The sequence below is a fragment of the Stegostoma tigrinum genome, chromosome 9 (assembly GCF_030684315.1).
Source record: "Stegostoma tigrinum isolate sSteTig4 chromosome 9, sSteTig4.hap1, whole genome shotgun sequence".
In the NCBI taxonomy this organism is placed as follows: domain Eukaryota; kingdom Metazoa; phylum Chordata; class Chondrichthyes; order Orectolobiformes; family Stegostomatidae; genus Stegostoma; species Stegostoma tigrinum.
The window spans coordinates 36,323,904-36,338,452 of NC_081362.1; the positions used below are offsets into that span (position 1 = coordinate 36,323,904).

The window sequence follows — 14,549 nt, forward strand, 5'->3', positions numbered from 1 at the left end:
TTTACCACACTGCAGTATGACAAGTTTTTATGATCTCAGCTGATGGTATGACTGTACAAAGCGAAACCTGGCTTGATAGACCATGAATATTACACACAATGGAAGTCAGTCACTGAACTCCCAGAGGTTGACAAATCACCACAATGACCATAACATTTAAATTATGAACTTGATAGGTCTGACAAGGTCTGGCAAACAAAATTTGGAATACTTCCTAATCGGTCATTAAAATTGACATTTTTTTAAAAAAAAACTGAGGCTAGTGTGAGGGACCCTGCTTTTCCTGATGAATATTGAAAACCCAGACTTTGGTGCACATGGCACAATTCCAAAGTTTACGGGTGACACAGCATTTGAAAGTGAAGTATAACTATGAGAAAAACAGATCGACTTCAACAGAATGTAACAAGGCTAGTGCACCGGGCAGAGGAATTGCAGTTGAAATTTTATGCAGAGATGTGTGAGGAGATTAATTTTGTTAGGAAAAGCAAACAGACAACATAATATAAAAGGGTATAATGCTAAGGCAGTGGAAGATCAGAGCGTCATGCAGCCTCTGTACACCAATCACCAAAAGTTCCAAGGTATGTTGAGAAAGCAGTTACTAAAACATGTTATGAATAAATACTTTGAGTACACATGTAAATTAGTTATGATGATGATGGCTTCTCTCATTGCCTTAATAGAGAAGTGTTCAGCAAATAAAAATAAAGTGGTTTCTAGTGTAGGCTTATGTCATCTCACGTGCAACATTTAGCCAAAACTAGATCTGCATAACCAATTGTAAATGCTGCGTATGAAGTCAGTGTAGGAATAATGGATGGACACAATGGCTTTGCACGCACACACTTGTTCTAAAGGTACTTGATGCCATTCTCTTTAAAAATGTCAAAACCATTTGATGACACATGCGTGTCCATCGAGGATCATCCAAATTGTTTCTTCCCATGGAAAGAAATACACCATGCAAGTTTTGAGGTTCACATTCAACATGTTTTATATTAAAGTTAGGGACATTCTGCTGTGGATGATGAAACAATGCAAAAGTGTGGCGTGGAAGCAGGTGAATTACTCTTGCATACAGTCAGCACAGATATGGTGAGCCAAATAGCATTCCGTACTGCTGCAACCTTTCTCTGATGCACTACCAGTGAACAAATCTGCTTTGGGCTTCCAATTCCTATCATTTTGTGATACAAGTACAAGAGATGAACAATTACTTTGCTTCTCATCAATATGTAGCAACATCAGAAACCTCTTCCTCCATTCTTATGCATAATATATGAAAATCCAGTGGCATATTGTGATAAAACAGGCAATGTGTCATAGTAGATTTCAGCCTTGGGTGACTATCTGTGTGGAGGTTGCATGTTCTCTCCATGTCTGCTTGGGTTTCTGCTCAAAGACATGTAGGTTAGGTGGATTAACCATTCTAAATTGACTAATAGTATCCAGGGATGTACAGACTATGTAGATTAGCCAGGGTAAATATGGTAACAAATGGCAGTGCAGTAAGGCTTCGGAGCCTGGGGCTCATCTGGTCTGTACACTTATCATTTCTTTTCTTTTTCTGTCTTTTTTTCCCTTTTTTTATTTTACTTACCTTTTACTGAATGGCTTGGTCACAGCAACGTTATCAATGAACGGGCATAGTACAGGCTCGTGATAGCGGTGGAAGAAAGTTTGTGTTCCCAGCAGCTTCTATTTCCAGCACAGTTCCATGGGGGCAGTAGCATTTTTGGGTCCAGTACAAGACCCAATGGTATCAGCAGCGGCTGCATCGGCAAGGTGAGTCCAAAGCAAACTCATGGTGGCAGCAGAGGTGAGATCCAATTAAGACTCCATGACAAGTGCATCATTGGAGGTCAAATTATGCCAAAGAATGGCAACATTTGTTCCAGCAGCTGTGGCGCCACGAGGGGGACTCTTGACTGGCCAACAGGCCTGTAGCAGAGCACTTAACCAGAAAGACTGTAAAGCTGAAACTTTTTTTTAAAGTTTCTTTTTTTTCTGGCTTAAGTTCTATGTTTTGGGTTATTTTCCAATGTTTTAAGATAACACCTGAGAGTGGCAATACAATGCAACAAACTTTATTTTGTAACAAAATACGTGAGAATAAATAAATCAAACCAAATCAAATCAGAATAGGGTGGGTGGGTCCGAGTCAGAGTGGAATGCTCTTCAGAGGGTCAATGGCCTCTTTTCACACTGTAGGGATTCTATGATTCTTTATTTTACAATCCATTTTTGTCTTTCTTGCTAGTTTACGTCTATATGCCATTCCTCTATCAATTTCTTGGTCCTGCTTTGTCAAATTTCTAAAGTTCTCCCAATGCTCAGGTTTATAACTTCTTTGGCAACTTCAGCCTCCTCCTCTGAACTGTTACTAACTTTGACTTCCCTGTTAACTCAATTTTTCTGCTGGGTAATTTTACTTTGGAGGAATGGTCACTTTTTGAAAACCAAGCAGTAATCCTGTAATAGTAGCCATAGCCAATCCACCAAATCTTTCCATGTATTTTTCCAATCCACCACAACTAACTTCCTCATGTCCTCATAATTGCCCTGCTTTAGATTGAAGGCAATAATATGGAGTCCCCTTGTACTTCAACCAAAATGCAATACCTAAGTTACTTTAGCACAGTCTTCCACCTTAATTATTCATTCTCTCAGTAAGGCACATTTAGAAATTTGAAATTACACACTGGATTGCAAATTCAAGTTATTTATGAATAACATGAATAACAGTGCTTCCAAAATCTACCCCTGCGAAGCACCACTTCAGTAACTGTCCTTAACCCTCTCCTCTTGGTTTTCTACTTGCAATGGGTGATAAGTCTCGACAGCAAACTCCTTAGCACTACCTCCATCACCTAGAATACAACGGTGATTGGTTCAGGAGAATTCGATCTCCTTCATGTTCCCTTCTAAGTCTCCCTCAATCCCTTTAATTGGAAGTCACACAACACCAGGTTATAGTTCAACAGGTTTATTTGAAATCACGAGCTTTCAGAGCACTGTTCCTTCATCAGTTAAAGTCTGGCGCTCCCTTTCAAAGATCAGGAAAAACAGTACCCCCAGCATATGAAAAAAAGAGAGTGACGAAGGAAGGCAGATCATCAGTTTTCAAGAGCAATTAGGAATGAGCAATCGAAAGTGACATGGTCAGTAGCGTCCATAACAAGAGGATTATTCTTAAAATGTGCTTGAAGTGTTTACTGATTGGTTGTTTTTGTGGAATAGAACCAGCCAAAACAGTCAAAAATACTTTGTTCTTTAAAAATTGCTTTCGTAATCAGATTTTCCAAAGTAAAAGGAGTGATTGCACAATATTTCTTGCCTGACTAAAGAAGAGTGTCGGATCCACTGTAGCAACTTGGACTAAATTATTATACTGATACAACTCAAATTTGGCAACAGTCATGAGCAGCGGTGGAGGAAATGCGAAGCCAACACAAATCTATGGGCAATGAGGTGGGTAGATTCATGATCAAACTGTTATAACTGATCACAAACTGGCTGACTTACTGCTTGCGAGATCTTAATGTATTCTTGCTTTAGATAGCTAAACTTTCTAACTCTAGGTCAGAGATTTTTTAGGCTGAAAACCCAAGCATTTACCCACAATTGATAGTTTATGACAAGACTAGCTAAATAACCAATGAATTTATACTCCAGGACTAAAGAAGTTAGCTAAATGCTTGATTTGCTTGTCCTGGTAGACTACAAATATTCCAAATCACAATAAACAGAAGGTAATTTTACAGTTAATTCTGATTCACAGATTTCTAGGTTAGTGCCTACTTTGATGCTTCAAACTGTCTTGTGTAGAACTGGCAACTTGAATAGGCGTCAGCACCTTAAAAGTACTCCAACACAGGCATTTAAATTAGGAATGATGAGTCTTTTCAAGGAAAGTTAACTCGTTTACTGCAATGAGCAGTGAAGATATATCATGCAAAGTTTCCAGTTATTCTTGTACAACAATTCAATATGGCCTATTGATCCCAGTTGAAGTTGGAATTTCCCGATTAAAAATCTATTAATGTTTGAAGTTGGTTCTTGGGACTTAGAGACATGGTTATTACGAACTGAGATCAGTGTATATCATTTCATTCATAATGGAGGTTTTCCTAATATAAAGACCTGGTATGCTACAGTAATCAGAATATCATAAATATAAAACAGAAGTATTTGTAACACCCAGAAATCTTAAATTAACACTTGGAAAAACTTCTTTTTTAGGAAACATACTTAGGCATGTAGCAAAGAAACAAATGCTAAAATCTCCCATTTTCCTTTAAGGATAAAAATAATGCAAAGCTTTTAACAAGTAGTCTTGACAATGAAAAATACTCAATAATTGCAGCAATGGTTCGTTGGTCTAGGGGTACGATTCTCCTTTTGGGGATTACACATGGTGGATGAGTGAGAGTTCCCAGGTTCAAATCCCAGACGAGGCCTGATTGCTTGTCATTGGACAGGCTGGCATGGTGGCACAGCGATTAGTGCTGCTGCTTCACAGCACAGACTTAGGTTTGATTCCAGCCTTGGGTGACTGTCTCTGTGAAGTTTGCACATTCTCCCCATGTCTGCATGGGTTTCCTCTGGGTGCTCCAGTCTCCTCCTACAGTCCAAAGATATGTCGGCCAGGTAGATTGGCATGGGAAATGCAAGGTTACAGGGATAGGGTAGGGAGGTGGGTCTGGGTCTTCAGAGGGTCAATGTGGACTCAATGGGCCGAATGGCCTGATTCCACACTACAGGGATTCTATGACTCTATTGTAACAACTTGAACACCCTGGTGTTTCAAGAGTCATAAGACTCATTAAGGTTCAAGACTAAATCCCAAAGCTAGCTACTTCAGCCGCGTTAATTGAAGTCTTAAAACTGAAATGATTACTTTTTGTCAACTAAATAATTAGGGTCTAAGCCAAAGGAGGGAGTTCTCTAGTTCTAAAAAAAAAATTCATATTGGACTTAAACATAAACTCTGTTTCTCTCTTCACAGATGTTGAGACCTGATGAGCTTCTCCAAAATTTTCTTATTTCAGATATCCAGTATCTGCAGTATTTCACTTTGAATTTGAAGGGAAAAAGTTGCTTGAATGACAAGAATAGTTCAATATATTTTATGATCTCACTGCATGCAGTGACCAGAGTAATTATTGGCCATCAGAATATCACATATAAATGGGATAACTGCTGATGGATTTCAATGTAGAAAGATGGATCAAATATGTAATGGTGGAATACTTTTCTATAACAAGTCAAACATTTAAATACCATATCAAAATTAGTCAAAATAATATTAAAATTCACTCAAGGTATTATTGTTTGTGTTATTAAATGTAAATAATTTATTCTTTGTTTTCATTAAAGTGTGTTTGAAGTCTATTAGAATTCCTTGGAACCCTTAAAGCTTCTAGTAAGTAGATATGCTTACCTGTTGCTGTTGGGTCTGGTACCTCTGCTGTGCTTGTTGCATGTATGAAGATTGTTGTTGTTGCTGCTGATTGTAGTAAGGCTGTTGGCAGTAGCCAGTCATACCCTGCTGACTATATTGAGGGGGCATCTGAAGGAAGAGAGATTTCCATGACACAGGTGAATTAAAGTAGTAGAATCAAGCTTGTATATGCATCACTTTAAACATACGTCCAAAACAAAATTGTACTATTTGCAAGTGTTTAAAACCCACAAACTACAATTTTAGGTACTTGATACTTCATTGAATTTCAAATACTTCGTACCATCTGAATATAAAGGCACGTGTTATAAATTTATCCAGCATTTGTTTAACCTTTGTCAGAAAATGTAGAATCTGCAAGCCTACACTATTCTAAATGGAGTACTCTACTAAAAAAACACTTTAAAATGTTGTTTTCAGTCCACTATAAAAGGAGATAATCATCCTTTCCTGCCTGGCAGAAATAAGGCAAGACATTTCATCTCAATAGGATAAACTGCACGAAACTTTAAAAGTCTCTCTGGCTAATATGAAACAATTTGTATCTATAGCTTTCCAGCAGCGTGAAAATTAATTATACTCGAGCTCAAATTTGCAGCATTGAGAGAATAATTTGAATGTTCCACAGTTAGTCTGTATTATTTCAGGTGATTTAGAAGTCAGGTTTAGTGAGTTGACAAATTCCTTTGATTAATTTAACACTGCATTCTACTAGTCAGTTCTGTACTTCAACAGATGATTTGATCACAATGACATATTTCACATTGCTTGCTATTTAATTGTCCAGAAACCAACATTTGCAATTTTCATAAAACAAAAACTTGTACTCTCTCCACAAGGATAACGGAGAGCTTGGGTAATAAATATAAATTTAGTTTCTGAGTAGCAGATGAGAGTTTTTTCAGCAGCAAGTATTAAATTAGTTAAAAATCCAATTTCAGTAAAACAAGGTGCAACTATTTCAAGAGTTTTTAATAATGCGACTTATAGCATAAAAGGAAATGATTGAGTCAAAAGGGTATTTCAACAAAGCACCTTTTGCAGAAGCACTGATAGCAACCTCTCGGTTTCTGCATCTAACTTGCTCTCGTTACTCCTCTGAAACTGACAACAGCCCTGATAATTTTGTTCTCGTCATCACCAGAAAATCAGGGTTAATAGTTCATTGTACAATATAGGCTACCATCAATCCTTTCGAAATTCTGCATGGACTTATAAAGGATCCCTCATTGCGCTCAATGAAATCAAAGTTCAGGTGGACTTCACAGAAATAATGCTAGAGCCAAATAAACCATTATAGAATAATGCAAGCTGATATTTTTGTTTCAGTATTTATTGAAGTTGTGCTTCAAATGTACACATCAGTTGATAATGAAATATGACCTGGGTCTATATGCTGTTGTACAATTTTGTAAATGGGTCCTTCCTTATTGCCTATTTATAAACTAAATTGAATACAAAGCATTATTTTTCTGCACACTGCCCATCTCATTACATTTTCAGATTGTACCTAATTAATTTGTTCATATTAAATAACTTTTTCAGTAGAGTATTGCACCCTGCTAACTTGGGCATATTTCGGATATAGAATCCGCTGATTCCAACAAATAAGTACATTGGGATATATAATAAATAAATACACTGAAATATAGAAAACAGGAGGAGTAAGCAACTCAGCCCTAGCTGTCTGCCTATTTGTTACAATCACAGTTAATCATCACACTCAATAGTGTTTCCATTTATCTCCAATATTCTTTGATCCCTTTAGCCCTCAAGAGCGAGATCCAAGTCTTTCATGAAATAAGCTTACTGCAAGTATGTTCTAATCCTTTTTAAAGGTAAATTATGGTATGAATTTTCGGTTACTCTACTGAAATGGTGTATTTTAGGTGAGGGAGGCTGAAGAAAATGAGGGCACGAGTGTGTCACTTATGTAACGTTAAAAATGTTAAAAATATAGTCATGATGTGGAGGTGCTAATGTTGGACTAGGGTGGACAAGGTCAGAAATTACATGACACCAGAAGGAGGACTGAGACTCCAAAACCTTGCATTTTCAAGTAAACCTGGTGGACTGTAACCTGGTGTTGTGTGATTTATGACCTAAAAATTTAAATTTATCTGGATATCACCACGTGTTTCAGTGTCTTTATTGCAGTCATATGTTTGATACAGCTTCACCTGCAAGCTGAAAACTTAAAATGGAGAAACAGAAACAAATAATTTTGCTGGACTTGCAAGCAACCTAAACAGCTGTCATTATAGACAGTTAAGAGGCAAATAGACTTAAAGAAAATGCATTTGGACTTGCAAGTTCAAAAACAAGATAAGAAATTCTGAAATTTCAAAAATGAATCACTTTTTTTTCCCCCCCAAGTAAGCTTTGTTCATTGCTGGAATTTTAATTTACTGTACTAGATGCCGAATCATACCATTGGCTAGCATAAGAACATAAGAACTAGGAGCAAAAATAAGGGTTTAACAGGGACGTAGGCCAAATTTTACGATATCTGGTCAGCATGGATAATTGGACCTAAAGGTCTGTTTCCATGCTGTACAACTCTAGGACCCTATGACTCCAAGTGCGATAATTGGCATTCCCCTTTACATAAAGGCTTCTGTGTTTAAAGTTGCTCGTATCAATATGCATCTTCACTTCTTTTTGCTACTTTTCAACTTATATATTTGGAAGCCCCAGCATGTGTTTTATTTATGTTTTTGTTATGATTAAATTAGAAATGTAAGCTAACAAATAGCTGACATCTCAATTTAGATATTGGATTATAATAACAAATCACAGGAATGACGACAACCAAACTATGAATCCAAGGCTTAATTTTATTGTCAGCAGTTTATAATTTACCTCAGTAAGTTAGATTTTAGTTTCCTACTTATCGAATGTGACCATGCTTGAAGAGAAATGGAGGGGAGTAAAAGGATTCCAGCTAATTAAAATGTGTAATTTAAAATTATTGTATCTGTGATGCTACAATAACAATATCAATTCTCCTTCTCCACTGAACAAGATCAACTATTCAGTTCATCTTCTAAGACAATTTACTGCACTCATTCAACTAGATTTTCTGCCACTTTCCATACTTCACAAACATCAGTACCATAAAGAATTTATTCAGGTACAAAAATAATTGAAAGAGTACCAAAGTAAAAGTAGTGATTACTCTGCTTTATCATAGAATTGTCATTCGGGTAGACATCAACTACATCAAGTTTCAGTTACAGTACTAGAGCGCATTTGCAAAATATGTTTCTCACCCCGTGACTAGATCCATTTATCACAATTCTGCGTAATGCCGGCAAGGGCAGCAATTAAACCTATTTTGAAAAGGAAGTTAGCTTACATTCACTGATTTCATAACAGTAAGAAATAGTGCTTCTTTTCAATGAGATTGTCCGTTGGCATTTCAGCAATCTGTTCAATGTATTGAGTCAGCAAAGCACTGTTGGGCATTCCTGCTGGCAATTTTACTTCAGATAATACATCAGTAGACTGATGTAAATTATTTTGGTTTTCAAACTGAACTCTGAGATGAAGTGACTTGTTACAATGCAAAAAGTAGTCAATTTCCAGACTATCAAATGTTTTCGATCAGTTTAACTTGGACAATAATTAAGAAGTTTAGAACATTTCATAGAATTGATCTACTAACACTAAACTATTTCTAAGATGCACATTCTGGCATCCACCACATACATGCATTCTTGCAGCTCTGATGATAAATGTAACCTCAACAAACATGAAAGCAAGTACAGAACGCACTAATTAGAAAGTTGCAGAAGTGCAAGGCACAATCACTCAAAGTTGGCCCAGTGAATTTATCTCATGAGTAGTTAAATGGCTAGGTCAATCTTTTGTTAACTGGCCTCTAGCCAAGACAATTGTAATACAACACCTCTCAGTATCCATATTTGTAAGATTAAAGTGCAGAATTCCCAATTCTGTTTGATATTGCTCACTCCACAGTAGTAGGAGTGAATTAGGCCTCTGAATGAGGAAAGGATCAGAACACCGCTTCAGTTCCTACATCAAATCACTCGGTGAATGCCAGACAAGATCCAAAATTAATGCTGGGGCTTGGAAAGGGATACCCAAAGATCCAGGCAGCTAGATATAACTGATTACAACAGTGCCACAACTTACCAATTTGTCAAATTTGAGATGCTCATGTTTTAACTCTGTGCTACATTACAAAACACTTTTTTGGATTCATCATGGGTGATTCTTATCCCTATCATTTATACAGCTGAATGTGAGTGTCATTACTTGCTTCCATTCCTAACTATCTGATTGTGGCAAATCACTTATAATGGTATCCATTGCTTGTTTCTACACCATACGCTCACATGCCTAAGGATCTGTCCTTAGTCTTATACTCACACATGCTGCCCCTCAGTGAAATCATCCAAAAACACTACATTTCATATGCATGCTAGTTCTGGTTGTATTACTTAAATTATCTCTCACATGGTATGACACTGATTCATCTTTACTTTGTAAAATCTAACCCTTCGATTAAACATTGGGAAAATGGAAAGCAATGCTTTTTGGTCCCCAGCATAAAACCTATCCTTTTCCTGGGTTGCTGCCTCAGGCTGAACCGAGCCATTCACAATCGCATCATCCTAAAGAATCACTTGTGAGCTTTCAACGCCAAATCCTCACCCTTACTAATCGACCTACTTTCATTTCTATAACATTGCCCATTTCTACTTTTCACCTCAGCTTACATGGTCCTGAAAACCCCATTTACACCTTTGTTATCTCTAGTCCCAACTAATCTTCTTTTTGACTCCAGTCTCATCACCTCCATAAACATAGATCCGCAATGCACTTATTTCCTAATTTGCACCAAATCTTATTTGGTTGTCATTCATGTGCACTAAACAATAGTAGCTCACAGTCCAGCAGCAGACATATGCAAGTCAAGGGACCATCACCTCAAGGATAATTACAGCAATAAAATCTAGTATTGTGAAAATCATCCCTGATTTCAATCATCTGATCATTGGCAATTGTACTATCATCTACCATATCCTAAGCTCTGGAATATCCTCTTAAGATTCTTTATTACTCTGTATTCCTTAAAATGTTCCACTAAGTGCACCTCTTTGGGCCACACGTTCTAATTTCTCTTCAAATTGTTTGATGGCAAGATTTTTCTCATAGAATTACTGTTAACACATTGGGACGTTTAATTATGTTAAAGAAGCAATATAAAATACAAGCCATTAAACTTCCGGTAACTGCATTTAACCAAACCAGATCTTTCAGGTTTGTTGAAGCAAATCTCTGATCATATCAACATAACTTATATCGGCTATTTACAATTAAAAACAGTTAGGATGAAAGAAAATAGCTACGGCAATTTTGCAAGTAACAAACTGTGCATTAGAAATAAATTTAATTTCCCCATAACCCAACTGAGCTGGCAGTGAGAAAACTTTTCATGATTGTCCAATTTATACTGATTGGCTGGATGTTAGATGAAATGTGGATTTCCATTAAAATGGCACACTACAGACACAGTACTGGAAAAAAACAAAAGAATCTGCACTTTCAAACTAGCAGTTCACCAGAAGTGAATGGCTTATAGAATTGTTGCTGTCTGTCTATCGACTGTCAGTGACCTACATCTTTGCTGACAAAGTTTTTTTTAAAAAAGCAATCATTACTAAATATAATCAGTCAGAAAAGCTTGAATTTATACAGCATTTTAATATAACAAAAATCAAAAGATTTCATATACAACAGGTACATGAGAAATGGATCAATTACCCAAATTTTTTATATACACAAATATGCTTTTATTATATAACACTCATTAATTTGGCCTGCATACCATAAAACTATTCCCAAAGTGAATAATTCATTATTTTCCAAACAGAAAACATAACTGTAAGCTCGTTAGTCCAGAATGCTCGAGATCAAGGCTTTTCTAGAATTTTCTGAATTCTAGAACAATTTTGGAATGCCTCACCTAAGGATGACAACGAGGCATAAAAACATATCCAAGACAAAACATCTAAACCTCAGGCTCATCCGAGAGAACGAGAATTTTCTGGACAGGACCTTCAGCGAGGTCATTACACCGAGGATACCTGAAGAGAGAAGGGGAATGTCGATGACGAAGGAAGATGTGAATGAAGTACAAGAGACCCCAGGTGAAGCACCTATTGTAAACAGGCTGACTGTCTTGAAAACTGTCGAAACAGACGACACTGCCAGTCTGAGGGGTAGGCAGGTCTGCGAGTCAAAAACTGGCGTAGAGGCAGAGCCGAGAAGTCAGACATCACGGAGAGCTGTGGTAATAAGGGACTCCATAGTGAGAGGGACTGACGGGTTTCTGCGGCAACAGGCGAGATTTGAGGATGGTGTGTTGCCTTCCTGGTGCGAGGATCCAGGACATCACTGATAGAGTGCAGGGAATACTCAAGGATGAAGGTGAAGAACCAGACGTGGTGGTGCATGTCGGCACTAAATGACGTCGGGAAGAAAAGGAGGAGCATTGTACGGCAGGACTTCAGAGAACTTGGAAGAAGGCTGAAAAGCAGGACTTCCAGGGTAGTTATCTCCAATTTGCTTCCAGTTCCTCGGGTTGGAGAGGGCAGGAACAGGGAGATAATGGACTTGAACGTGTGGCTGAGGGACTGGTGCAGGAAGCAAGGATTTAAATCCTTGGATCACTGGGGTATGTTTTGGGGTAAGGATAAATTGTACAAGAGGGACGGTTTGCATCTTAATAGGTAGGGGACCAGCATTCTGGCAGGCAGGTTTGCCACTGCAACACAGGTGTGTTTAAACTAAGTAATGGGGGGGGGAGGGGCCAAACTGGAAATTTAAGAATCAAGTTAAAGGGAAACTGAGAATAAGAGAAGTTAAGAAAGACAACAGAATCAACAGAGCAGAAAGCTCAAGAAGGGATCGTACAGTATGGCCAAGTGAAATAGGGATTGAAAGGAAGGGTGAGGGGAGAAACAAATTAAAAATACTATTCATGAATGCACGAAGCATAAGAAATAAGGTGGATGAGCTTGAGGCTCAGTTGGAAGTCGGCAAGTATGATGCTGTGGGGATAACTGAGACGTGGCTTCAAGTGGACAGGGCCTGGGAAATGAATATTCAAGGCTATACGTGCTATCAAAAGGACAGACTGGTGGGCAGAGGGGTTGGGGTGGTCATGTTGGTGCAGAATGATATTCAGTCTCTTGTGAGGGGAAACATAGAATCAGGAGATGTAGAGTCAGTATGGATAGAGCTGAGAAATTCTAAGGGTAGAAAGACCCTAATGGGAGCTATCTACAGGCCCCCAAACAGTAGTCAGGATGTAGGGTGCAAGTTGAATCAAGAGTTGAAATTGGCCTGTCACAAAGGTATCACTACAGTTGTTATGGGAGATTTCAACATGCGGGTAGACTGGGAGAATCAGGATGGTACTGGACCCCAAGGAAGGGAGTTTGTGGAGTGCCTCCAAGATGGATTCTTAGAACAGCTTGTACTGGAGCCTACCAGGGAGGAAGCAATTCTGGATCTGGTGTTGTGCAATGAACCGGATTTGATCAGGGACCTCAAAGTAAAGGAGCCATTAGGAGGTAGTGACCATAACATGATAAGTTTTGATCTGCAGTTTGAGAGGGAAAAGGGAGAATCATAAGTGTCAGTATTGCAGTTGAATAAAAGGTAACTATGGAGCTATGAGGGAGGAGCTGGCCCAAAGTTCAATGGTACAATACCCTAGGAGGGATGGCAGTGGGGCAACAATGGCAGGTATTTCTGGATATAATGCAGAAGGTGCAGGATCAGTTCATACCAAAGAGGAAGAAAGATCCTAAGGGGAGGCGGGGCGGCCGTGGCTGACGAGGACTGTATAAAGATAAAAGAGAAGTATAACATCGCAAAGTTGAGCGGGAAGCCGGAGGACTGGGAAACTTTTAAAGAGCAAAAGCAGACAACGAAAAAGGCAATACACAGAGGAAAAAATGAGCTATGAAGGAAACCTGGCCAAAAAATAAAGGAGGATAGTAAAAGCTTTTTTAGCTATGTGAAAAGAAAAAAAATGGTTAAGACTAAAATTGGGCCATTGAAGTCAGAAACAGGTGAATTTATTATGGGGAACAAGGAAATGGCAGAACAGTTGAATAGTCTTCATTAGGGAAGATACAAGCAATCTCCCAGATGCAATGGTGGCTGAAGGACCTAGGGTAATGGACGAACTGAAGGGAATTTATATTAGTCAGGAAATGGTGTTGGATAGACTGTTAGGTCTGAAGGTTGATAAATCCACGGGACCTGATGGTCTGCATCCCAGGGTACTTAAGGAGGTGGCTCTAGAAATTGTGGACGCATTGGTAATTATTTTCCAAGGTTCTATAGATTCAGGAGCAGTTCCTGCAGATTGGAGGGTGGCAAATGTTGTCCGACTTTTCAAGAAAGGAGGGAAAGAGAAAACAGGAAATTATAGACTGTTTAGCCTGACGTCAGTGGTGGGAAAGATGCTGGAGTCAATTATAAAAGATGAAATTATGACTCATTTGGATAGCAGTAACAGGATAGGTCAGAGTCTGCATGGATTTACGAAGGGGAAATCGTATTTGACTAATCTTCTGGAATTTTTTGAGGATGTATCTATGAAGATGGATAGGGGAGAACCAGTGGATGTAGTGTACCTAGACTTTCAGAAAGCCTTTGATAAGGTCCCACATAGGAGATTGGTGAGCAAAATTAGGGCACATGGTATTGGGGACAAAATACTAGCTTGGATTGAAAATTGGCTGGTTGACAGGAAGCAAAACGTAGTGATAAACAGGTCCCTTTCGGAATGGCAGGCAGTGACCAGTAGGGTACCACAAGGTTCGGTGCTGGGACTGCAGCGGTTTACGATATATATTAATGATATAGACAAAGGCATCAAAAGTAATATTAGCAAATTGGCTGATGACACAAAGTTGGGTGGCAGTATGAAATGTGAGGGGGATGTTATGAGAATACAGGGTGACTTGGACAGGCTCGGTGAGTGGACGGATGCATGGCAGATGCAGTTTAATGTGGATAAATGTGTGGTTATCCA

The 14,549-nt window shown here is 38.5% G+C and overlaps 1 protein-coding gene across 5 annotated transcripts in view; it reads right to left on the minus strand.

Moving 5' to 3' along the window:
• arid1b (AT-rich interactive domain 1B) overlaps positions 1-14,549 on the minus strand; it is a 549,279-nt gene that overhangs the window by 357,202 nt on the left and 177,528 nt on the right. For all 5 annotated transcript variants that reach the window (XM_059648487.1, XM_059648486.1, XM_059648484.1 and 2 more), the window contains exon 3: positions 5,447-5,575. In XM_059648487.1, coding sequence (XP_059504470.1) covers positions 5,447-5,575 — 129 coding nt within the window. The remainder of the gene's footprint in view (positions 1-5,446; positions 5,576-14,549) is intronic.